This window comes from Labeo rohita, chromosome 19 (genome assembly GCF_022985175.1).
Source record: "Labeo rohita strain BAU-BD-2019 chromosome 19, IGBB_LRoh.1.0, whole genome shotgun sequence".
Lineage (NCBI taxonomy): Eukaryota > Metazoa > Chordata > Actinopteri > Cypriniformes > Cyprinidae > Labeo > Labeo rohita.
This window is the reverse complement of record NC_066887.1, coordinates 25,208,566-25,235,028: the sequence shown is the minus strand read 5'-3', so window position 1 is coordinate 25,235,028 and position 26,463 is coordinate 25,208,566. Positions and strand designations below refer to the sequence as shown.

The following is a 26,463-nucleotide window of genomic DNA, read 5'->3' as shown; positions in this document are numbered from 1 at the left end:
TATTTGAAATAAAAAGCTTTTGTAACACTATACCATTCAAAAGCTTGAATAATATAAATTAATACTTTTATTCAGCAAAGATGCTTTAAATTGATAAAGACATTTATAATGGTACAAAAGATTTCTATTTCAGATAAATGCTGTTCTTATTAACTTCCTATTAATAATAAAAAAATCTACTCAGCTGTTTTCAACATAATGTTTTTGAGCAGCAAATTTGCTCAGCTTTGCAATCACATGAATAAATTACATTTTTAAAATATATTAAAATAGTAAACAGTTATTTTCAATAGCAAAATTATTTACAAATGTTACTGTTGCTGTACACTGGATCAAATAAATGCAGGCCTGGTGAGCAGAAGAAACTTCAAATTTAAATAAAAAAATCTTACCGTTCAGAAACTTTTGACTGATAGTGTACATTTTTGAAGTACAGTTTGATTTTTAAGCATAATAGGCATACACACAAACAAACTTCAATGTATGGTTTTGTGTTACAAGAAGTGTTCACATTTTTTTTCACATCATGTGATGGGATTTTTAAAAAATATACTTTTCCGCCATCCTCAGGACGCAGTGTGGAACTGCACCGTCAGAAATTGTAATTCAATAACACTAGCATTGTAATAGGGCATTGTTATATAATTCTCAGGAAACTTGTACTGTATAGTTGTAAAAATTTGAATTGGCACATTTATTGACAATGGTTAATCATAAAAAATTCATAATGCAAACATTAGGCACGGTCTAGTGCCACTAACCACTAAAGTGCTTGCCTTTGCAAATAGGATCGTCAATCAGAAAAATATACTGAAATTTGAGCTTTCAAACAAACTGTCATTTTTACCTTCATAAAATGTATTTTCCTTTTAATAGAAATTTCCAAATCTCATTGCAGGCTATGCATATTAAATGATATTGTCGCAGACCATAGAGCATTTCATAAAGGTTAAACGGAACAAGCCATCCCAGTTTAAGCCATTTCATTATTCACAAACATTCACATGTTTCATATTTCAAAACATCTCCATTTACCACACACACATCACATTTGAATGTGCAAGGCAATTGTATATATTCACAATCATCAAAATACTTGCAATCATTTCGACCTAAAAGGTCAAAGGCTTTCTCACGTTCAGTTAGAGTCATTCTTGCTCTTTCTAAACCCTGACACTCAAAGCCTTTGAACCAACATGTAAAGTAGAAAAGAAAAGGTCAGGCAGACAAAGGCCTTTTCTTATGCAAAGGTTTCTTTCGTTTGCCATCTTCCACCTTTAAACATGACGAAACCTCCGCTGTGGCTCCCAACAGTGCAGGAGAGTAATTACCTTTTGCCTTTATGAATTTATTGATATCTTGATGTTCATTCCCTAAACGTGAGGAACCCATTGAAAAATGAATGTTTGGCTGTGGTTTGCTGTTAGTGTTGTCAAACTGCTTTCACAAAACGTGATGACAAAGCACTTTGAATGTTATAAAATACAGATGAAATAGCTTAGGGATGATTTAGTAGATTATTTTATTTGCCTCACAGACTCTCTTTCGGCCATTTTTGTAGGCACGAGCTGGTGAGTGATGTCCTCTGGGTGCCAGACAGACACAATGAGACTGATTATCTGCAATCTCAGGCGTCTAGTCCCAAAATCTGCATTTTCAGTTTTTGGCTGTGAAGAGCAATCTTTGTTGTGAAGACCATATGAAGGATTTTGTATTCTGGCTGAATTATAAAAACAAAAGATGTGAGTTTAATAATAATAATAATGATAATAAAAGCTAGCCAAAGCTGGCTAACATACTTAATTCTTATACGTCCAAATCATTGCCCAGGTTCCATTTACAGTGTAGTTTAATACGCTGGATTTTTGTATGTGTCTCGATGCAGTAACATCTTGTCCTCTAGGGGGCAAAGCCTGTGTGAATGACAGCTTTCATCATCTAAGATGATGTAATCAAGTGTAACTCTCTGTTAATCACACAGTTTATTAAAGTACGATGCTGGAAAAATAATACACGTACCTATACTTTTCTCGAAAGATTTAGATAAAGCTAAACACAAACGAGTGGCCCTTACGGAAAAAAAGTGTTGCAAAGTTATAACTACATAAACATTACTGTACAGCTAAAATATAGAAACATAAGGTATACATTTTTAATAATATAATGATGATTCCTTGTTTATAGGGTTATGTGTCTTTGGAGAGCCCAGAAATCATGCAATTGACATTTTTCTCATCTTGAAGAACACTTTAATTAGTTGAAAACCATTACTTTATTTAAAAATAATTAAATACATGCTTGTCTTGAGTTAAGCTTGTACATTTTGGCTTAAAGGCATTAAAGACATGCCCAAACATACTGTTAATAATGAGTAAAAATATGATATATACATATATCTGCTATATACAGGAATTATATTAGAAAGAGAGAGAGAGAACAAAGATAACAGAAAAAAACTAATTAGTGCATTTAAATAGTGCATTTGGATACAGATATACACCAAAGGCGAGGTTAAGCGATTTTAACAGTTGATTTATGCAGTCCATTTTGAACACACACACAAGCAAATGCATACAAATGCATGCATACATAAATCTGACCAGTCAGGTTGGAAGATTATCTAACTGGTAAATCTGTAAATAGTCCATCTGATATGAAGACAAAAAAAAATACAAATTCAGGCTATCTCTGTGTGTACATTTGGCCATCTAGTTAAAAAGTTAAAAACAATAAATGGGTTTTAATTGTGAAAATGCATCTAAAAATGCCTCCAGATTATAGGTTAAATTCCTAACAATAAAAAGCGCCATTTTAATAAACTGCTGGAGGTATGAATGCTGAGAGTATTTGCCTGGCTTAACATGCGTCCTAAAGAGGCGTAATATGGTTTTTAGACCAATGAAATTTCACAAACTCTCTACATTTACAAAGATGTGATGGTTTTTATACCTCTTACAACATGTTGGTATTGAATTATATTAAATTGAAGAAATCGAAAATAAAAAACTTGGTAAACATAGAAAACTGCATTGCATGTTAAAATATTTTTTTCACAGCTCCACACGACACACAACAATGTATATAAGTGTTACTGTAATCAAAATGCTTCAAACCATATTGTACGTAAGTTTATCATTCCATAATGAAAAAAACACAAATTTGTTCAGTGTCTCCTCACTGGATTTTCACTTGCCCTCAAAACAAATGACTACAACACATGCATGTAGCTCACAGAATAACATATGCAACATGCAATCAACGTTTTACATTCACAGTGACAAGTACTCCTGATACCGTGTCTTAAGCTATACATGCATGTGTTTAAACACAAAAAAGTGCATTATGTATTATGAAATGGAGGGAGAGATAGACAGAGAGTCTCTTTAGTCCCCCTTTAAGCTATGTCACCTCACTGTTTTCTTTCAGCTACTATTATGTGTATAAACCCATAACAGCAGCCCACCTGCCCACAGACAACACTTGTCATCTTGTACATTATGCATATGAAAAAAAGCAATTTTTTTCCAATGTCCTCTAATGCAAGACATATAATGCAATATAATGCATGCACATATTCAGCCTTTCTGTAATACTTTAAAACTCCCTGCTGCCCCCTAGAGCGAAAAACAAATAGGTCTAACCAAAAGAAAAAGACTGCAAATTTGTACTTCACTTAACATCATATAGATGTAAAAATAGACCATGCTGTTTCATCTTATTGTTACAGTACATGCCAACTGTAATTAATTGTTGTTGTGAAGTGTTTTTGCATGTCCAGCATACTGAAGATCTTCCATTAGCGTTTGGAAGTGGATCAAAAACACAGAATGGAGTTCAACCAGTCTGTTGACACCCTAAGTGCTTATCGATATGCTGTATGTAATTCTTAGACACTTAAACTAATAAAGTGCTTAGTTAAATGCCCAAGGCCTGTGTAGACCTGTTTGGAATCCTATTATCTTGCAGGAGTGGCTGTAGTCTGTAGGAGTCCTGCTCCTCAGCCTTTCCACCTGGATCCATAATTGTCCACCTTTCTATCTGCAAGTTAAGCAGAGGCGGGGAGAATCCAGCTCTGTTTGGTCAGATCCCTAATGACAAGGGTCGAACGGATACTTTGTGACACCTCCGTGAAGTTCCACCATGGACTCGCTCCAGGTAATGACGTCACCGGTGAGGTGGCTGGAGCAGGACGCTTGGTTGTAGATCTCGGTAGAGCTCAGCATACGGGACCACAGCTGCAGATCCGACATCTCGCCCACAAAAGACTGTGTGGCGTCGAAACGCCCGCCCAGAGTGTCCTGGCAGAAGAGAGTTGCAAGTTAGCATGAGTGTGTTTAGTTAATAACTGACTGATTCTGTGAGACATACCTGCTCCTGTCCAAGGATGAAGACTCCTCCTGGTTTAATGGGATGCCACGGGGACAGATTCTCTCCGGAGCCCCTTTTCACACCATCCAGATAAGCCTCCCACATGCCGTCACGTGTGGACCATGTTACACAGAGGTGGTGCCATTTACTGTCCGTCAGAGAAAGAGGAAGAGTAACTGCCTGCATAAAAGCAAAAACAGATTATGTCTTTAAAAAATGCAGCAAGTGTTTTGTAATTATAGCATATAATACTGCTGTGTCCCAGGCCTAAACAAAGAACTAGCAATGTCCAGTTCATATACGAATAACTGTGAATAATACGAATAACTTTGTGTTGAATTTAATAATATCTATGGAATCCCAATTATAGTTTGTGATTCAGTTTGAATCATTTAGACAGCTCACTCATTGACTGAATAATTCTAACAGTTTCTCCATAAAACAGTAATGGAATATGGTTGAAAAAAAAAAAAAAAAATGAAACATTTACATGGAGGAAGTAGAATTTGGTAATTTATGTACAAATTACTGAAAGAAAACCTTAATTAAAAGACAAAAAACGCAATTCTAAATGTTTTTCTGATGCGAGACTTTTATTTTGAAATACATGCGTGAAAGCTGTTGACACTTCTGTCAGATGAATGTCTAAGAAAAACGTGCAGTCCCGAATCAGTATCTGTGGTCACATGATATGTTATCAGGGTTAATATCAGGGTTTGCACTAACGTCACAATTTGGGCAGTTAACCGGATGCGCGGCCATATCGGCAATACTCGGATGTAAACATGGACGGTAAATGGACGGTAAATGCACGGTAATACCTTGTTCTGCTAATGTATGCTGTCTAAACCATATAGAGAAGGACTTAGTAAGCAGGAAAGGAAGCAATATTTCGATAAACTAAAGTTTATTAAAGATACGTACAAGCAGTATTAATTAAGATATTAGCCTAATATATTTCACCTACCTGACTGTAAATGATAAGAACAAACACAAATGTTGTCAAGATTCTTGCCCTGAAAATCCTGGTTAAGTTTGGCCAACCACAAACACATTTTGTTCCTCAGATAGTTTTTTGCACACTTCTCCTTGATTTGTTATTCCTTTTGGCAGTCTATAGTACTCCAAATATTTTTCCTAGTCCGACTGATTAGTACAGTCCAAAACGTGATAATAATTCACCATTTTCAGCAGCAATAATCAGCGAAATATGTGAGTTTTGTTCAGTTCAGTGGCATTGTTTACATTTAGTGCCACCAATATGGCCGATTGATGACGCATTGCTAAAACACTCTATACTATGCTCATAGCGCTCAATCTTCAATTGCATGTGCAAATACGCCTGCGCACACTCTCCACCTTATTTTTGGCGTGGCAATTTGTAAATTTGATGGGTCTGGCTTCTGGTCTGATCCATGTCCAGCTATTTTTAGCTGTACAAAACAGCTCGTTTGCTACTTAATGTTGCAAATTGGTGTGTCTTGCTATATTATTTTAATGTATTACCTTAATTATGAACACACTGGTTTGTAGTGCCAACAGTTTTGCTGTTTACTGCACGTTGTTATTCTTCTCGTTATTTCCTATAGCGGCTAATGAACCAGAAGTCTCGCCCATAGGCTTACTTCTGTGTTGAAGAATAAGGTGGATATATTTGTTTTTTAAGTTGCAGCTTGATTACCATGGTAAAATGTGGGTCCCAGTTGAGAACCACTGGTTTACGCACTAGCAAACCTCATAATTAGTGTTTATTAGCTGTAGACGTAAGCAGCAACCAGCATTAGTTGTAAACAGTTTAGATGACAGCATGTAAACAGTCATTGAGAGAAGAGGTCTGTCTTCTTTCAGTTAAAAAAAAACAGTGGAATGTATTCACACGTCAACCACAGATAAGCCATTAACTAATTAGGCAGGATGATGCAAATAGCTGAGAAGCCAAGAGGAAGAGAGAGCTTTGCAGACTGTTGCAAGGGCAGGACAAGGGCAATATTACAGTAAGTCTGCTGACCCCTTTTCCAAACTGTTAGGTCTAGCATTTTATCACAATGCATTTGATCACAATTACTTTGTCTAATGTTATGGCATGTTTGATTGTATCAGTTTAAATGTTTTTTTCTGTGTTTAATGAATCTAGAGCATTAATTTTTTGTTATGCAGTCACTGTTTTATAATTGGATGATTTCTTTACCTTGTCATTCACCAGTAGCTCCATGGGATTGTTGCCCCATTCGATCAGGACAAGCTCGTTGGCCTGGCCCGGGACAGAGTAGGAGAACGGGGTTCCGATCCCAGGACCTGAGCCCCCTTTCAACCAAAGACAGACTGTGAGGGCGAAGATCTCGCTCAGAAGGGTGCGCTTGATTCGCCCATACATGTAGTTGGTGCGCATCGGGAAGCCAATCTGAAAAGCGTCAGGATTCTTAGGCTTCTTATTTGATCCTGCTAGAGATGAAAATAAACGGTGAAACTGGATTGCATTTCTCAGCAGCATAACATCTAAAAGCTCCACTGAAATCTTAAAAGGCAGTTGGAGACTCAGATCTCCTGGAAGCAGGCTATTTAACTAAACTCTTTGCAGTATTTACATTTAACCCATTCAGATCTCAAATGTGTTCCAGGAGTACGAAAAACAAGACCATACTTTAGTTCTGCTCTAAATCTAAACATAAATTATAATAATTTTTACTGTACGTTTTTAAATTTAGATTTACTTTGTACTACTTTTAGGACATATCACCTGGTTCTTGAGTTTTGTGGTGAAGGTTACTCAGCACTGAGTCTAATTTGTTGATGGCTCCACGGAGAGGCGCTCTAGACCCAGGTGGTTTGAATGAGGTTTGTGGATGATACACATGATCATCATTTCCATGGTGTCCATCATCGTGTCCATTGCCATGATGGCCATCATCATGATGATCATCATGGTGGTTGTTGTTGTTGTGGTGGTGGCTGTCATGATGATCATCATGGCCACTTTGATGATTGTCTTGGTGATTGCCATGGTGCTCATCATGGTGATCATCGTGATGGTCGTTGTGACGGTCGTAGCGATAACTATAATGGTGGTTACGATGGTGGCTGGAGTCATGGTCATCATGATGGTTTGTCTGGTGGCTGTCATGGTTATCATGATGGTCTTCGTGGTGGTTGTTTTGGTGGTTATTATGGTGGTCATCATGGTCACGGTTATCCTCATGATGACCATATCCGTGATGGCTGTCATGGTGACCGTAGTGACTGTCATAGTGATGATGGAGCTGTTCTTCCAGTGCGTTGATCTTGCGCTGCAGGAGGTCTCTCAAGGAACTTGAATAGGAACTGGAAGAATTTCTCGCCTATGAGAACAAAAAAGACAAAAATATACAGTTTTTGCAAGATTTTAAACACAATGGCCCTCATTCATGAAACACGAGCAGAATGAATTTTTGTGTAAATCATTCTTAAAACCGTTCTGACGAAAACCTTTGAATTCATGAAAATGTTCATATTTTCAAAATCTTAGCTGGTATGAAAGAAATGTACACTTGCCTAACACGTGTAAATGGTGTGTAAAACGTTCTGTTCTTTTTGACAAACTGATGACACTTAATTTTGATGCACTGCTATAATAATTACAAGTCAATTTACCCTTGCCCTCTTTTTGAATTTTTGTATTTTTATTATATATATATATATATATATAATATATATAACTGTAAAACGCAGCCCTCTTCACTATTTACCCAGCCGTAAATAGAAGAGAGGCGGGACAAATACCGACCAACCCAACCATCCTACTTGTACAACTACTGCCTACAACACCTGAGAAGTCAAAATTACTGGTTACTGCTTTTTAAATACTAAATATTAAATATTAATGCTTTTTAAAATATGTTCTTAAACGCTACCAGCTGGTTGTTTTCAGAAGAGAGCCTTACATTTTTTCAGCTGGCTAAAACTCTTTGGTTGTCACACGTTATTGAATATTTATTGTTAGGCATATGGCCTATTAGTCTTGTTTGCATTTATGCATTATACTGGAGCCAAATGCGCAATTTGCGTAGCTGCAATTCATAGGCAGGGATTACGCTGATTGTGAATAAACACGCACGAGCGCCCTATTTACGATTGATTGGAATTCATTAATATACACGTCTAACTATCAAATCAGACATTTACAAAGCGTTTGTGAATCTGGAGTTTCGGGAAGGTCTGTGTTCCACAGAAATTACTTCGAATTTACATATATATTTACGCAAGTTTCATGAATGAGGCCCACTGAATGACACTGAATTTTGATGGACTGCCATAATGATATTTCACAAGTTCATTAGTTTTTTTATTTTTTAACTGTTCAACTTTAGGTAAAACACAGTGCTCGTCACTGTCACTTTTTACCCAGCTATCAATGGAGAAGGGATGGGACAAATACTACACCGACCAACCATTACCATCCTACTTGTACAACAATCGAAAAACAATGGAGACGTTAATATCGCTGGTTAATTCATTTTTATTTTCATTTACGGATACCATAGGAATGAACGGGAAGTGCTGTAAGCTGAATCCCACCTGTCATGGGTCTGTGACTTCTCTTATAAAATGGCTTTTGTTAACTCTAAAAATAGTTAAATCCTAAAGTATTGTTTATTCAGCACAGTGAAGCCTCTCCCTCATTGACATCCATTCAAAAAACAAAAAACAAAAAAACAAACAAACAAACAAACAAACAAACAAAAAAAAAACGGCCTCTGGTCTCCTCTGTTTGCATTGGCCATTACTCTTTTTTGGCTAAAGGTTGCAGGCTTGCCTTCTATTAGTCTTTTATGCAATATACTGGAGCCAAACCTGAGAAGTGAGTCCAGAATATTTCACAGCATTCCTGGACATGTAATTTGAAATACCAAGTCTGTGGTATTCACCTGATTTTTTCACATAAGAGCAACCACAAAGTTTGTTTGCGCAAATTACTTCATGAATGCCCAAGTGTTTGCGATGCGATGATAGTAATCAATACAAATGTATGCTTATTTTATCAAATTATCACAATTGTTTCACAGAGCTTGACCAGCATTTTAAAATGTTTATTTTTTTAAATCTAAGGCTAAAGCTATGGATGAAAATTCACCAAAACCATCGGTTGCCATGTTTTTTTTTTGTTTTTTTTTTTTCAAAAAAGACCACTACATATACACTACTGTTCAAGTCTGATGTCAGTTGTATTTTTTTTTTTTTTTAACAAATTCAATCATCAAAGAGTCTTGAAAAAATAAATGTTTCTTAAACACTAATCAGCATATTAGAATGATTTCTGAAGGATCATGTGACACTGAAGACTGAAATAATGGCTGAGGAAAATTCAGTTTTGCCATTACCAGAATACATTACATTTTAAACTATATTAAAATACAAAACAGTTCTTTTTAAATCACTATAATATTTCACAATATTACTGTTTTTACTGTATTTTGATCAAATAAATGCAACCTCAGCAAGCATAATAGACTTCTTTTAAAAACAAAAAATCTTATCGACCACAAACTTTTGAACGGTAGTGTATTAGTATACAGGCAAGTGTTATGACATCAGAAGACAGCCCCTCCTTCACTGTCAGCACTCCTTCCTCTGATTAGTCGCAGCAAATCCAGCTTTACTCAGCGCTACAGCATTCTGCGTTTAATGGCTTATCAAGGTAGATGGGGCTAATTGAAGATGGCAGCAACTAGCACACTGCAGAGCGCCGTACCAGTGTACAGTACATGCAATTCCTCTCAAAGACAATTAATATTGTGGTCGTATTTAAGTCACTTTGGGAAACAGGATAAATATCTGAGTTGTAAAGCACAAAGCTGATGAGCAATTCAATTGTGCACCAAAGACCATTTAAAAGGGAAGAGGTTAAATGCTATCTGTATTCAAAGAAAATGTCACACTGTGGCTGGTTTAATGAATCAACTGTAAGTGCACTGTAACCATAAGCATATCAGTTATACATGTATAAATGTTAATGTAGCTGTTTTTTTTATTTCATCCTTTTATCTAATCTTTTTTAACCTTTTTTTTTTTTTTTTTCATCATTATATTCATGTGCTTTCTCAAGAGTAGAGATCTGGCTAACGAAATAATTATATCACGACTGGCCCGCCTAAACCGAAAACTGTATTCAATGATCTGCTGTTGGCACAGGAAGCCACCAAAATGTATGTTACAAAAAAAAGGGAAAAGAGCTTATGTCATGCTGAGAAGTTGTCCTGAATACAGATCAGCCTGTGACACGCAGGATAACCCCTGAAGACAAAATCCATTTAGCTGGAAAACATGAAACTTTTTAAAGTGGTTATTTTTCAGGTAAGGGAAATTCATGGAAATATTTTCCGTAAAATAATTTCCACGACTGTCCAAGGGAAACACCACTGTTTAAAAGTAAAGAAAATGATACTTTTATTTACCAAAGAGGTATTGCACTTATCAAATATGACAGTAAGGGCTTCTATAATGTAAAAAAATATTTCAAAGCAATGGTGTGCTATCTATTTATGAAAAAATGAATCATGGTTTCCACAAAAATTTTAAGCAGAACAACTGTTTTCAAATCTGATAATAATTAGAACGTTTCTTGAGCAGCAGTCGGCATATTAGAATGATTTCTGAATGATTTAGAATGATTTCAGTGTATTCACAGGAATAAATTACATTTTAACATATATTCAAGTACTACTAGTAGTAGAAAATTGTTATTTGAATTTGTAATAATATTTGCCCAATATTCCTGTTTTTAGTATATTATTTTAAATGCAGTTTTGGTAAGCACAGAGAGTCTTACCAACCCCAAATCTTTGAAAGTAGTGTTTTTTTTCAAGTGTTTTGAAAGTAGTGTTTTTTATAATTATTATTATAATAATGATTATTATTATTATAATTATTATTATTTACAGACTTAAATCTTCCCACCTGAAGATTTTCCAGCCTCTCCTTCAGGGCCTGCAGGGTCTTTCCTGTCTGTTCTGGGGAGAAGCCGTGTTTGCCCACATATGGAGAGTTGCCTCTGTGACTGTCACTGCGATGCCCGTTTAAAGGGAAGTGTGGGTCAGCATGGTGGGCATCATAGGGGTGTGAGGAATGCTGGGAGTTGTGATTTGAAGGGCTGTGATGGTTGTCATCATGGTGTCCCCTTCCAAAGCTCTCGCAGAGAGTAAGTTTTGCTGTCAGTTCCCGAATAGTCTCTCGCTGATCCAAGATGGTCTCCTTCTGTCGCACAAGGCTCTCCCTCAGGTGAAGGATGGTGGCTTTGGCCTCATCAGAAATGCCATGTCGGCTACTACTACTACTGCTGCTGCTGCTGTGACTACTCGGTGGCCCGCTAACTGGTCCATGATGTCCATTCCCATGGCCGTTCCCATGTGAAGCCCCATGTGAAGTCCCATGCGAAGCCCCACCTGGTGTGAAACAACTAGGGTCTGCATCTGCAGGGATAGGGATGCAAACAAGTTTGGGTTGCGTTCCCCAGTCATATTCCAAACCTGGCACACTACTATCTGCAACCGAGGGTAATAATAATATGAGAAAAAGAAGAAAGTGGGAGCGAAAAATCCCTCCACGGTTGATGTGTTCTGAGAAAGGCAGTGCCATAATGGCATAATTTGTGTTTTTCATCATCATCGATTTCTTCTTCATAACAGTGGGATGCGCACCATGAAAAAAGGTCATAGTTGAACAATCAGCGTATTTAGAAATCCACAAGAAACTTCCAGAAAATGCATTGTTATAAGAAAGCACAGAATGTTATATCCATTATGAATGGTTATAAATCCATCAAACGCAAACATTCCAGTGTACAAATGCAGAGCGGAAGTTGGACATGTTGACTGCTTTTTCACCCTGGGCTGATGAAATATTTGGCACACTGGATCTCCAGTGTTTGGTAGTTAGCAGTAATCCTTTAATTACCGGATTCTGTCAGGCACATCCCTGTAGATTAGAAGAGAGATTTCAGTCAGAATGAAGCTGTGCCCCTAGGAAAAAAACAAAACAAAACAAAAACTTTGGGGTTTTTCACAATAATTCTAACATGTTTTTTTCACATATAGCTACATATAGCTCAGTTCTAATTACTGCATCAATCAGTCAACAACATGGACTTGTTGAGTCAGACGCGCCCCTGGCGTGAATGACGCTAACAGCTGCAAACCCCCTCAGCTATTGTAATCAGATTACTGTTACACGAACTTGATGCAAATGATGAAAGATGGCTTTCAAAATAATGTTACCAGTCAAGCAATTTAGAAAGCCTGCAGTCAGAGGTAGCTAATGAAGGATGCATAGGGAGAATGGCAAACATATGCTAGAGGGAACACTGGGGCAATATAAAGTTAAAACATTAGCAAACAACAAATACTGATACAGTGATAGCTCACTGTTAAAGGGGTCATTGTCAGAAAAAATAATGCAAGGCCAGATTAGAACCCCAAAACACGCAGGACTAAAATTCTACCACTAGACTCTTTGGGAATATAAATAATTAATGCATATCTATGTATTTATTCACTGATATGACTTATCTCAGGGCCAATAATACATATAATATCTATTGTTTGTTCATTCGTTCATTATCAGAATATATAATTCGCCCATCGGTCCATCTAATAAAACGATAAATAAAACAATCGATCAGTTGATCGATAGATAGATAGATGATAGACGGACAGATAGATAGCAAACAGACAGCATCACAGAACAATAGACAGAACGACAGAGCAAATGATAAAACAAAATACCGATTGAACGATATAATGAACGAATGATAGATAGATAGATAGATAGATAGATAGATAGATGATAGATAGATAGATAGACAGACAGACAGATAGATAGCAAACAGACAGCATCACAGAACAATAGACAGAACGACAGAGCAAATGATAAAGCAAAATACAGACTGAACTATATAATGAACGAACGATAGATAAACAGATAGATAGATAGAATAGACAGAGCAAAACGATAGAGCAAATGATAAAGTAACATTCCAATTGATAGATAGAAAGATTTTTAGATAGATATTTTAAGCTGATTTTAGAGCACATTTTGTTTTCATTTGTCACGCATCTCCTAGCAACAAGGTGCATGATTTTGAGTAATTTTTTGTGATTAGAACAACTTTAAAGTCTGGTAGTGTGTGACCCCCAGTTGTTTAGTATATGAAGGCCAGTTTTCCCTCTGTAACTATTTACAAAGTCGGTAAGTGTACGATGCCTAGTGTTTTAAAACCTGTTCACATTTTAAAAGTCATGTAATGTATTCCAGCCTGAAGAGGAGCAACTTTTTTTTATTTATTTCAGTTTTAACCTGAAAGTGAATCTGCCTGAGGATCTACCGCATCACAGGAAGGGGATCTTGCTCTTATGTCCCCAAGGTTGACTGTCTAATAGGATCTAGGACAGCTTAAAGGCCATGGTGGATTGGCTTGGCATGCTTACAGTAGTCTCTTCCTGCAGTATTGTCAAGATCACATGTGTAGGTGGCGTTGGGTTGTAGTCTGGCGCTTATAAGCCAGTTCAGAAACAATCTACATGTGGCCAGCAGACTTGTAAGAGGCTTGCCCATTTCTCATTCTCACGCTGTAAGGCACGCCACCCTAGACATATCACTAAACTGAGCTCATGGCATCCTTGTGGGACTGAGACAGAATGAGTGAGAATGTGAAAGATCAAGGTGATTGCCAAGGACACTTTGACAGTCAGCCTAATTAGACTTGCAGCCAATGGGAAGAGACTTACAGACTATTCAGCTGTACAATTAGAGTCAAACAGTCATGTCTCTTAGGGGGTTTCACACTAAATGTATTCTTACATTTAAAAACTTCTGGTGAACAGTTGACAGTAGCCATTGACTTCCATAGCATTAAAAAAAAAAACTATGAAAGTCACTGGCTACCGCCAACTGTTTGATTACCAGTATTTTTCAAAATATTCTTAGTAAGCATAAGCAACTTCTTTCAAAAACATTCATAATCATCAATTATTGACCATTTTGTCCATCTCTATTTTGCAAGATATCAGCGTTTGTTGACCAATTCTTTTTGCTTACTACAGAACAATCCACAACTAGCAGTTCACAAATGCATTTGTGAATTGTTTTGTACTCTTACACTTCAGAATTATTATATGTAATTTAAAGAAGACCCTACTGAAAGAATCTCAAGCAGTCATCAAGTCGAGATATAAACACTTTGCCTCATGAATCACTTACAGTAACACCTGTTCTGCTGTAGGCTCTTGATCTCAACCTAATTGTACTGATACTTAAATGAATCTGCTGAATCATTCATAGTCTGCTGGCTAATTAAGAGTGTAATTAGATAAAGAGAAGTAGACTGGTACTAAGCTCCTTAAATCTGTCTGTATCATGTCACAAACAGATGTCATGGATGCACTTTTACACATGATTAGCTTTAAAATCATGGATGTCGTATTAAAACAGGTCATGTATTCATATAGCCTACCCGATTCACCTAATTAAATAAATTTGCATATCCTAAAGTATATATTTTTATAGCATAAGATATTTTTTAATCTTAAAGGAAAGTACATGGGTTGAGTGCATGCAAGGTTAAAGGTCAGGAATAATGGTTAAAAGCGCACCAGTGTTTAAAGAATAGTGAACCAAGAAGAATTAATGCAGTTTTGCTCTGGAAACTAAAAACATAAATATACATATACATAAAATAGCATGAAGCAAAAATGAAATCCAGCATAGCTAGCTGATGTCAATCAAAATGACAAAATGGATGCCGTTCTTGTTTGCAAACAAGAATCACATGAGAGACCAACAAGACTCTTTGAGATGTGTGATGGTTAAAATTAAAGGATGCATTCAGGTTGGCATCAGGTCAGGTCAAATCAGCCATTATATCCTACAAAACTTACTGGCTGCTCACTAGTATGTATAACTAGTTGCTTAAAGATTATTGTTTAGATTATATCAAATGTAAGGTAAGTGTAAACTCCCTCTAGTGTTAGAAAACGTAATACTTTCCATAGAGTGTCCATGTAACACATACTACTGTACTGTATGTTGTACGGTAGTATTACTCAGTATTTCTTTGTCTAATTTTACAGTAGCATGAGCACTGTAGTGTAAAAGTTAACCAAAATCTAAAATAACCATCCATGTAGGGCATTGCTAAGAGTTTGTAACATTAGCATGAACAGGTGGCCTTAGAACAGACATATTGAGATTTGTTCACCTAATGTATCAGGTCAAAGTACTTCATGAGGTAATGTGTCCTTTGTTGACCATATTAAACCTATTAACACATCTAGCTGTCACAATGGTTATATAGTTATATATGTACAAAACATCTTTATGCAAAACAACATATTTACATAAGGCAATTGAAAACAGTTCTGTAGATGAGTATATAGAGTGACAAAAGACTACTGCTATCCCCAAGTCTCTCGTTAGTAAACTTTAAGAAAAATATTGTTTACCACTGTAAAGGGTGAAGTCAGGAACGCAATACTGAAAAAGTCTAGTTAAGGTCACCAGACAATCATTTAAATGATTAAATGATTTCAATTGTAAAAACACAGCGTACATGATCTACATGATTGTCCATTGACATTTCCATCAGAATATTCATGCATTTCTCTTCTAAGACATTTCCCAATAATATCAGCAAAAGAATCAATATCTACATCTAAAACCTTATTCAAGAATTCCCTCTAAAAATTGTGAATTAGATTAAGTTTGTTCGAGCAAAAACATTATCTTACAACTGCAATTTTCTTGAAACCACATGGCTATTTATGCTGAACAAAAGTAATGCTGCAGTTCAAATCTGAACAAACATTAATCATACAATAAAATGCCACAATTAAATCACACTTTCTAAAACGACACTGATAATCAATCTCAACCATACCTTCTGAAGTAAATTTGAATCAGCTCCATCAAAATTTACCAATCAGTTTTCTAGAGAGGAAAAAAAGTCCCTCACCTGCAGTCAGTCACAGAGTTGGGGCAAGTTAGTCTATTCCAAACACACTGATCAGATTGAGAGGGATTTGCTTTAGGGAGGATAATTTTAACTCTCTCCACTCCCCTCATCCTTTCCACCCTCCTGTTATCAGTCCTCTTTTTATCTTAATTTTGTTGCTTTAAGGGTTCAGTTGATTGTATTTTCTCTTAAAATGCTAAATTGCAATACCTCTAACGTACTTGCCTCATCGCCTATTCCTAAACACTGATCCATGAGGTCATTATGGAACACAAGACCGGTAATCTAAGTAAGTTTAGAAGCAAAATGAGCTGAAATTAAACCATTTAATACCATATAAACAATTCAATGTTTTTTAGTAATACTTACATACTGTTATACTATTTATTCAAAATTTGAATTAGCTTTTATTGTTATATGTTCAGTTTTAATGTTAGGTTTAGTAATTGTTATTTTTATACTTTTGCTTTTTTATTTTGTTTTTAATTTTTGCTATTAGTTTTTGTTTTAATGTCTGTATTAGTTTTAGTCATTTTAATATTTCAGTTATTTAAAATATGCAAAGGCAATATTTCTATTTTTTCTACAATTCTATTTTCTTTCTTATATTTGTATTTTGTTATATTTGTTTCATTTGAATTTTTAACAACATTAGATTTAGTGTTAGTTATTCTTTAAGTATGTTATCTTAAGTATGTTTCATAATCCACACTAATAGTGTTTGTGCTTCACACTAATTGTGTTGGCCAAGGTGCTAAACTTAGTGTATCTAGTCACTGCTGACCCTACTCAGCCTGGTTATGGCATTCTGATAATAGATTCTGCTCAGGTGACCTGTGAACACCCATCGAGTTGCCAACTTCAGCAGAAGGTTACCAAGCGACACTTTTGGTTTCCTAAAGCAAAAAAAGGAAATGCTTAATTTCTTTATATCATATTTGCATTTTGACTGTAATCTGTAATTTGTAACAATGATACTTGGATGTGAAAAGGGACAGCTGGCAGCCCTCACCTTCCATGATATAATGGGCATCAGTCCTAAAGCTATTCACGCACACAACTGATGCCAGTTGGCCTAAAAAGGGAGAGAAAGTGAAATACACACAGACAAATACAAACAGATGAACAGGAAAACAGAGATAAGTAACAGGACTGTCATTTTTAGACAAAAGGTAAATAATAATGGTTAAACAGTGCAGTTTTATTGCACAGAGGGTGCCTTTTGTTGTCCTGTAAATAAATAACTCATTTGCCATGATAACTTAACACTTAACATAAAAATTACTATGAAAGGGTGTGTTATATTAGGATAAGTTTTTTTTATTCATAATAAAAGCATTACTTGGCTCTTTAGGTACATTTTCTAGATTTTTTTAAGGTTTGTCTAGGAGGATATGCGTTGTTTTGCTATGTCCCATGCACTGCTCATTAAACTTGAAATTAGAGTAGAATTGAATACTCAATTTGAGTGCATTGACCATTTGGTAATAAAAATTGTATGTTTATTTAATAAAAAAGAAGTTTGCCCATGTCCGATGAATGGTCGTCCACCCTGTTGTATTGGGGAATCCGCCCCTTTAAGAAAAGGCCATCACCTTTAGTGACATCTGAACAACAGATTTTTTGTCTCTTCAGTGGCGGGAATTTCAACGGCTGAGGTAAATAAGTTGGTGACTTTTAAACTGACAAATTTTCTTCGCATGAGTTTGCTTACTTGCTTTTCCTTAGCTTAACATGTCCACCCTGTCCACCCATGTCCGTTTAAATATACCAAATTCTCTTCAACAACCATACTATTTAGCTACACTGTAAAAAACAATTTGTTGAGTCAACTTAAAATAATTTGTAACCTGGCTGCCTTAAAATTTTAAGTTCAGCCAACTCAAAAAAAAGTTTATTGAACTTGAAATGTTAAGTACTAAGTGACAACTTAGATATATGAGTTGAACCAACTTAAAATTTTAAGGCAGCTGGGTTACTTACCCATCTGTTAAGTTTAGTAAACACAAATATCTAAGTTGTCACTTAGTACTTAACATTTCAAGTTGAACAAACTTATTTTAGTTGACAGAACTTAAAATTTTAAGGCAGCAGGGTAACAAATTATTTTAAGCTGACTCAACAAATTGTTTTTTATTTTTTACAGTGTCACAGTTTGTTGTAAGGTAATATGCTAATTGAAGCTCAAAATGTCCACCCTGTCGACCAATTAGACTTGATAGGGTGGACATAGCATTCATTTGTAGTTAATATTGCTAAAAACTAAAATGAACTAAATTTCTTATTATATTATTTTTTTCGAAGATGAATAAATGTTTTATTGTCATATTTTAACATGCTTTATGTGTGTTCGGCTTTATGTTTCCCCCCCTGTCATCTTGATATTTTAAAATAATATTTTAAATAATAATTCAATCATATCTATATAATCCAGTGTGTTCAATAGCTAGGTGTGGGAACATTAACATGCAAACAAAAAAAAAACTGCATCCAAATATCACAGTTTTCTCCAAATAACATGCGCGAAAAACACGTTTCTTTAAAAACACATGGTTTACATAAAATCTTTTATGTATTTAGAATTTGAAAGCAAACAAATAACCTTGTTTAGGAAAGGGACATTATACCTTTCAGAAAATATAATTTGGATCTTAATATTGCACTGAAAACATATTTAACAGTAATATACATGTCCATGACAGGGGGGGACATATCTTATGGTTTATGCTTCAAATAATGGCCCATAATTATATAAAAAATGTGTAGGAGCTCAGCTAATATGTTTCTATAGTACTTGAGTGTCTACTATTTATGACATGACATAAAGCGAATGGGATATTAAAGGAGAAGTCCACTTCCAAAACAAAGATTTAAATATAATGTACTCACTCCCTTGTCATTCAAGATGTTCATGTCTCTCTTTCTTCAGTTGTAAAGAAGTTATGTTTTATGAGTAAAACATTTCAGGATTTTTCTCCATATAATGGGTTGATATGGTGCCCCGATTTTGAACTTCTAAAATGCAGCTTAAATGCGGCTTCAAACCCAAATGTGGTTGTAAACGATCCCAGCCGAGAAGGGTCTTATCTAATGAAACAATCTGTTATTTTCATAAAAAAAATACAATTTAAATACTTTTTAATCTCAAATGCTCGTCTTGCCTTTCTCTCCCTGAACTGTGTATTCTGACGCAAGACAGTTAGGCTATGTCGAAAAATACGTACTTTTCAATCGTATTTTCTCCCTCAACTTCAAAAATCATTTCAAAATAATCCTACATTGCTGCAGAAGTACAGACCCAGTCTTTGCAAAGTGAACAAGCAAAGAAGATCAAACACCCTTAACAAAAAAGGTAAAACAGCGATATAAGACACTTTTGAAGTTGAGGGAGGACATGAGATGGGAGTTTTTCGACATACCCGTTTTTCATGACCAGGAACAAAAACAGTTAAGGCAGAGTAAGACAAGACGAGCATTTGGCATTAAAAAGTATATAAATTGTATTATTTTTATTAAAATAACCGATCGTTACGTTAGATAAGACCCTTCTTTCTTGGCTGGGATCGTTTACAACCGCATTTGGGATTGTTTGAAGCCAAATTTAAACTGCATTTTGCAAGTTCAAAATCGGGGCACCATATCAGTCCATTATATGAAGAAAAATGCTGAAATGTTTTCCTCAAAAAACATAATTTCTTTACGATTGAAGAAAGAAAGAACATAGAAAGACATGAACATCTTGGATGACAAGGGGGTGAGTAAATTATTTTTAAATTGTTGTTCTGGAAATGGAGTTCTTCTTTAAGATCAAAATTTGTGAGTATTGTGAGAGTTGAAAGGCACTCTATGATGATACTGACCCAGAGATCTTTGAATTTGTTTTAGTATAGAACTTTTGACAAATATGTTCAAGATTATGGGATGAATCAAGGCTCCATTTATTTTAGCAATTATATTGAGAATATTATTACAATTTAAAAAAAATGTAGTCTATTTTTGTATATTTTAATATGTAATTTAGTAATAATTGACAGCATTATTGATACCATTACTCCAGTCTTCAGTGTCACATGATTCTTCACGTAATTCTAAATCATTCTAATATTCTGATTTGATGTTTAAAATACTTTTTTTGTTTTTTATATTGTCAATGTTGAAAACTGCTTGTGCAGCATGCAGAGTCTAAATTTGAAAAATCAGTTAGCTATTTTAATTGTAAATGTATACATTTATAAAAAAAATAACAAACTCCTGTGGGTAACCCCAAACAACATTACCTGAGGATCTGGTTCTAATCTGTGCTCAAAGACTGCTGAGACAGTCTCAAATAGCCTACAGATCACCAATAATGCTCCAGATTGGGGCCTGTCCAAGTGAGGCATCTGCACATTTACACCTAGTACATGGAGGGCTAGTTTCTGAGTACTTTCAGTCTTAACTTTGGACATATGGGCTTGATGCACTACTTTAAATTGGATGAGTGAGTGCCTCGCACACATTGATGAAGAGTAAACTTGCCAGAGGACAGAATCCCATGTGTTTTCTGAAAGACGGCCTGCCAACATCCTCGTCGCAGGCACTCCTGAGATAAAGTAAAGGACCTGCTGTTAGATTAGAAAGAGGCTGCAGCTTTGCCAAAAGCACCCTGGAAAATGAAGTGTCTAAAGGGGTATCAAAAAGCACTGACAGCAAGAGCTGAATGTGATGCATGACTTTAAGTTAATTGTAATTAACTGACTCAAATGCATGGCAGACACATAGATCTGTACAGCATTTGACCATTTTTTCATTCCAGATTTATAAAGATACCTGCTTTGATGGGGTGAAAATAAGATTGCGGCCAATGGGGCTTGTGAGTGAGGAGTCTTGAAAGCCATGACAAGTGCATCACACTGGTTTGCTGGATATCAGTAAGTGCAGCTTCAAAAAGCAGAAACTTTTTTTTAAGGGCGTGTAATATTTAGTGTTGTTTCTCCAGTAAAACATCCGATTACGTTGTTGATTTCTGCCTATTGTAGGTTCAGGATCAGGTGAATGGCTTCCGTTGCTGGTGTTGCGTAATCATCCACTTACAGATGTAATTGATCCTTAATTAACAGCTCCTGCACTGATTACTCCATAAGTCACTCACCTCTGTTTAGTAAGAGCTACAGCAACTCTCCGCTTGACTTTTGGCCACTACCATTAATCAGTTGCTATATGCACTGTGTACTGTAGTGTTGTTTAGGAGAAGAGTATGGAGAGGAATGACATGAATGAGAATGACTTGGCAGCAGCACAGACAACAGAGTTTTTCATTGTGTGAAGCTCTGTCGGCTGTAATCTCTTTATCTGTTTCTCTCCTGTGCGTCAGTACAAAGTTTAATGCTCACACGCACACACTTCGATGGCACACGCGAAGGCATGGGTGGGAAATTAACTTTTTACCCATTATCCACAATGGCTGATCAATGCTGAGTTTATGAACTGAACAAATACAGTTCTTTTTGACTTCACACTGGAATAGAAAGCAGAATTCTTTGACATTTTCACAGTCGCAAAATTTCAAAATAAATCATACTGTAAGATATAATTCTGGGTGACTTGGATGAAAAGTCTTGATTCAAAAGTCTGGGATAAGTAAGATTTTTAATGTTTTACTTAATCAAAAAAACAAACAAAAAAAAAAAAAAAAAAAAAAAAAAAACCATTAATAATGTGAATATTATTACATACATATCAATATTATTACAGTTCATAATACTGTTTTTCTATTTTAAAATATAATTTATTCCTGTGATACAAAGCTGGATTTTCATCAGCCATTCCTTCAGTCCTCAGTGGCACATGATCCTTAAGAAATCATTCTAATTTATTAATTTAATTTATTGCTTTTATTATCAATGTTATATATATATATATATATATATATATATATATATATATATATGAACCTTTGAATAAAAAGTTTAAAAGAACAGCATTCATTCAAAATAGAAATCTAACAATATAAGTCTTTGCTATCAGTTTTCATCAATTTAACACATCCTTGATGAACAAAAATATTAATTAAAAAAACCTATATAATAATACAAAAGCATATAATAATACAAAAGATTTATATTTTAAATAAATGCTGTTCTTTTTAAATTTATTTTATCAAAGAATCCTGAAAAAGTATCACAGGTTCCAACTAAATTTTAAGCAGCACAACTGTTTTAAACGTTGATAATAAATATCAGCATATTAGAATGATTTCTGAAGGATCATGTGACACTGAATACTGGGGTAATGATGCTGAAAATTCATCTTTGCATCACAGGAATAAATTATATTTTAAAATATATTCCTATAAAACAGTCATTTTACATTGAAATAATATTTCACAATGTAACTGTTAATAAATGGAGCCTTGAGGAGCATAAAAAACATTAAAAATCTTTGTAATCCCAAACTTTTGACTGGCAGTGTATTTACAACACTATAATTTCTTAATTATTTGTTAAATGCATGCGCATTTTTACTGGACACTTCTGGTGATGAGGAGTTTCCACAACTATTAGGCTAATATCTTTGTATATTTTCATTTATATGAAATACTAAATACCTTTTTCATAGAGTCACAGAAACCCTATAGTGGATTTTTCTTTTTTTGCTATTGCAACAAATGGGAAAGCAAAAATGATAATTGTTGTAGTATCCGTTCACCATACTGTAAAACAGTACAAAACTATGAAGGACATTTGCTTCTCTGGAGAGCGTCACAACGTTTCTGTTTACATCGTGTTTTTTGCAGCGTTGAGCAATCTAGCCAATCACAAACATATCTGTTGATTTCTTGAACACAATGGCCAATCAGAGTTGTTTTAAAGTTAGAATCTACTCACCGCTCACTTCACGAATCCTCTCATTATAACAAAACTTAAAGAGATTGCGATTAACTAAGACGAGGGTGAGCTTTTTGGTAATTATAAGGGTAGTGCTCTCGGTGTGCTTTCTAGGCTTTATATAATCCCTTTAAAATTTGTATTAAATTTTTGTTTTTTTCCACATGATACACGCTGCAAAGTTTCGGGAATGACATCCGCATGTTTATGCGGGATTCACACTGGAAAGAGCAATGCACGGGGCAATATGCGAGCAAATTTGTGCACTGAGACTAAAGCACACTCAGTGATTTATAAAGCACTCTCAGTATTTAATTCTGGAACCGGGCCTGGATAAAACTGTGTTTGAGCCGTTTTCATTATCAGTAGCTCATATTTAGGCGATCGCAAGGAGTTTTATGTGGCTATAAGGCGGAAAAATGAGCAGGATATTTGTTAATTTTCATCCGTGAATATCTCTATTATTGCACACGGACTGCATTGAATACTGAGTCTGTTCATTTCATTTTATGTGTGGATTATATGGTATTGTTTAGTGTAAATCTAGTAGTATTACGGAAGTTAATAATCGGCGCCTATACTGACCACAAACTGTTAAACAGTAATGCATAATGCATATGCAGTTACAATTCACACTTGTGTTTGTTGCCCCCAGTAGAAGCCATCTGGCTTGTGGCACATAAGTAATTTGAGTGTGCAACCCCTGTTAAAGCGGATTAATTCCCTGACACTGACAGCCATTATAAAAATAGGCAGGTGTTATATTATACCCTGTTTAATAGGCTGATTGGATTTCTGGAGACGTGCTGAGGCACCGCTGCCTGGTGGCGCCACCTACTGGACAGTGCTGGAACAGCGACGGGCTCCATAGAGGTTAGTGAGTGCACAAATCAGAGCCATCGCCATGCTGAGCACATAAGACTGCAGCACAGTGTCTGTCTCTTTCTCGCTGGCTCTCCTTTCTTGTCAGTCTGATAAGGCTACATAATACAAATGAGCACCACCCTTGTCAGTACATCACAGATCCATTGAATACAGATTGGATTGCAAGCATGTTGAAGCTGCAATCATCAACAGCACATAGCTCACCTGTCATCATTTACTCACCCTGACGTCGTTACAAACCCACTTGACGTTCTTTCTTAAGTGCCATTTACTGTCACTGTATTGAAAAACAGACTGGTGACTGAGGTGGCCGGTCTGCCTAAGTCCGTTTGTGACTGTTTGAATATGTAAAATGCTCATATAGGAATAAATGTAAATGTATTTAACCTAGTGGGATACTGTACAGCAGGCGCCTCTCGTGCACGTCCATGGTCATAATTCACTTGACGTGCCAGCACCACATCAAAAGGGGACTTTACATTTGGCTAATCCACATAACTCACATTTACATAACATCTGCAAATAGCCACCTCAACTACTCTACTTAACTAGCTGTCAAGAAATGTTGCATTGTGGTATCAAGGACATTTCTGTTTGCGTTCTTGGTAGGCAGATCCGTTTCCCTGTCTATTTTAATCTGATTTTAAGGCAACTAAATTGACACCATGTTAGCAAACTTGCAGCTCTGACTGTCAAATTAGTAACACCCAATTTTAACTATATAATTAATTCACAAACAAATCAAATAAAATGTAAATAATAAATAAAATCTAAATAAATAAATACATAAATGTCAACCTTCCATTTGGAGATGCTTTAGTAAAAAAAATATTATTTTATATTATTTAATATTATTATTATTATTATTATTATTTTGTTTGTAATCAATGTCTGCAGATTCAATATAAAATAAAATACATATGCAGAAACAAACAAACAAATAAATAAATGTCAACCTTCCATCTGGAGATGCTTAAGAAAAAAAAATAAAAATAAAAATAAATAAATAAAATAATAATAATAATAATTATTATTATTAATTTGTTTGTAATTAATGAATTAGTTAATAATAATAATAATAATAATAATAATAAAAACATTTATTTGACCTACATTGTTTTAGCATTTCTGCAGATTCAATATAAAATAACATATGTATGTATAAACAAACAAATAAATAAATACATAAATACATAAATGCAACCTTCCATCTGGAGATGCTTTAGTAAAATATAATTATTATATTATATTATATTATATTATATTATATTATATTATATTATATTTATTTATTTATTTATTTATTTATTATTAATTAGTTTGACCTGCGTTGTTTCAGCATGTCTGCAGATTCAATATAAAATAAAATACATATGCAGAAACAAACAAACAAATAAATAAATAAATGGCAACCTTCGATCTGGAAAAGGCTTTATTAAAAAAAAATAATAATAAAAAATAATAATAATAATAATAATAATAATTTATTTATTTATTTATTTGTTTGACCTGCATTGTTTCAGCATGTCTGCAGATTCAATATAAAATAAAATAAAATACATATGTAGAAACAAATAAATAAATAAATAAATGGCAGCCTTCCATCTGGAAATGGCTTAGTGAAATAATGATAATTAATATTATTATTATTATTATTATTATTTTACTTATTTATTTATTATACATTTGTTTTACCTGCATTCTTTCAGCATGTCTGCAGATTCAACATAAAATAAAATACATATGTAGAAACAAACAAATAAATAAATAAATGGCAACCATACATCTGGAGATGCCTTAGTGAAATAATTTTACCTGCACTTTTTTATAATGTCAAACTTACATGTAACAATTAATTCCTCAACAGATGAAAAAATATCTAAATAACAAAAATAAACAACATTATTATTATCATTTATATATAAATATTTTGTTATAATTCTGCACTAATTACGCAAAGGAGATGTACTTCTTTGTGCTGTGTAGGCAGTCAAAATCAATTATTTAAAGTAAATTGCTATGCTTGAAATACTGACATTGACACTGCTTCAGGATTCCAGGCCTCATTTTCCCAGAATTACCCTCATAAACACCCATACACATGCATCCTGTAACCTCAGCCTTCGAGTGGGCTCAGTGCCATGCTTTTTAATGTCATTAACAGGTGGCTTTCTAAAATAGAATCAAGAAATGCTCACGCGCGTACTTACACACATAGCGACGCAAGAAGACACAAACATCATGCTGGCATGGAGACGAACACTGAAATCTCACAGACACAGCAGAGCAGCCATGAAGTAACAATTGACAGACAGAAACCGACCCGGTGCCAACGTCACTAAAAAAAAATCATTGATATCATTACGC

At 34.9% G+C, this 26,463-nt stretch overlaps 1 protein-coding gene across 3 annotated transcripts; it reads right to left on the bottom strand.

The window, feature by feature from the left end:
* Positions 1 to 2,276: 2,276 nt before the first annotated feature.
* si:dkey-14o18.2 (neuronal pentraxin-1) lies at positions 2,277 to 26,419 on the bottom strand. Of its 3 annotated transcripts, XM_051136163.1 has the most exons (8): positions 26,307 to 26,419; positions 17,358 to 17,420; positions 17,180 to 17,241; positions 11,299 to 12,315; positions 7,106 to 7,703; positions 6,557 to 6,810; positions 4,369 to 4,548; positions 2,277 to 4,298 (listed from the first exon to the last, which is right to left on the bottom strand). In XM_051136163.1, exons 4-8 carry the CDS (start codon positions 12,052 to 12,054, stop codon positions 4,089 to 4,091), a joined length of 1,998 nt encoding a protein of 665 aa, XP_050992120.1. In that variant the 5' UTR covers positions 12,055 to 12,315; positions 17,180 to 17,241; positions 17,358 to 17,420; positions 26,307 to 26,419; the 3' UTR covers positions 2,277 to 4,088. The 3 variants fall into 3 exon arrangements, with proteins under 3 accessions (XP_050992120.1, XP_050992121.1, XP_050992122.1); XM_051136164.1 differs by lacking the exons at positions 17,180 to 17,241; positions 17,358 to 17,420; positions 26,307 to 26,419 and adding an exon at positions 16,271 to 16,383; XM_051136165.1 differs by lacking the exons at positions 17,180 to 17,241; positions 17,358 to 17,420; positions 26,307 to 26,419 and adding an exon at positions 16,346 to 16,382.
* Between the last annotated feature and the right edge of the window lie 44 nt (positions 26,420 to 26,463).

What these genes read in the sequence shown, in the direction of transcription:
- si:dkey-14o18.2 (XM_051136163.1), bottom strand. Translation starts at nt 12,054, where the DNA reads ATGACCTTTTTTCATGGTGCGCATCCCACTGTTATGAAGAAGAAATCG. An exon ending in AGAGGCTGGAAAATCTTCAG is followed by an intron (nt 7,704 to 11,298) that starts GTGGGAAGATTT and finishes TTGTTCTCATAG; the next exon opens with GCGAGAAATTCTTCCAGTTC. An exon ending in AGCTACTGGTGAATGACAAG is followed by an intron (nt 4,549 to 6,556) that starts GTAAAGAAATCA and finishes GCTTTTATGCAG; the next exon opens with GCAGTTACTCTTCCTCTTTC.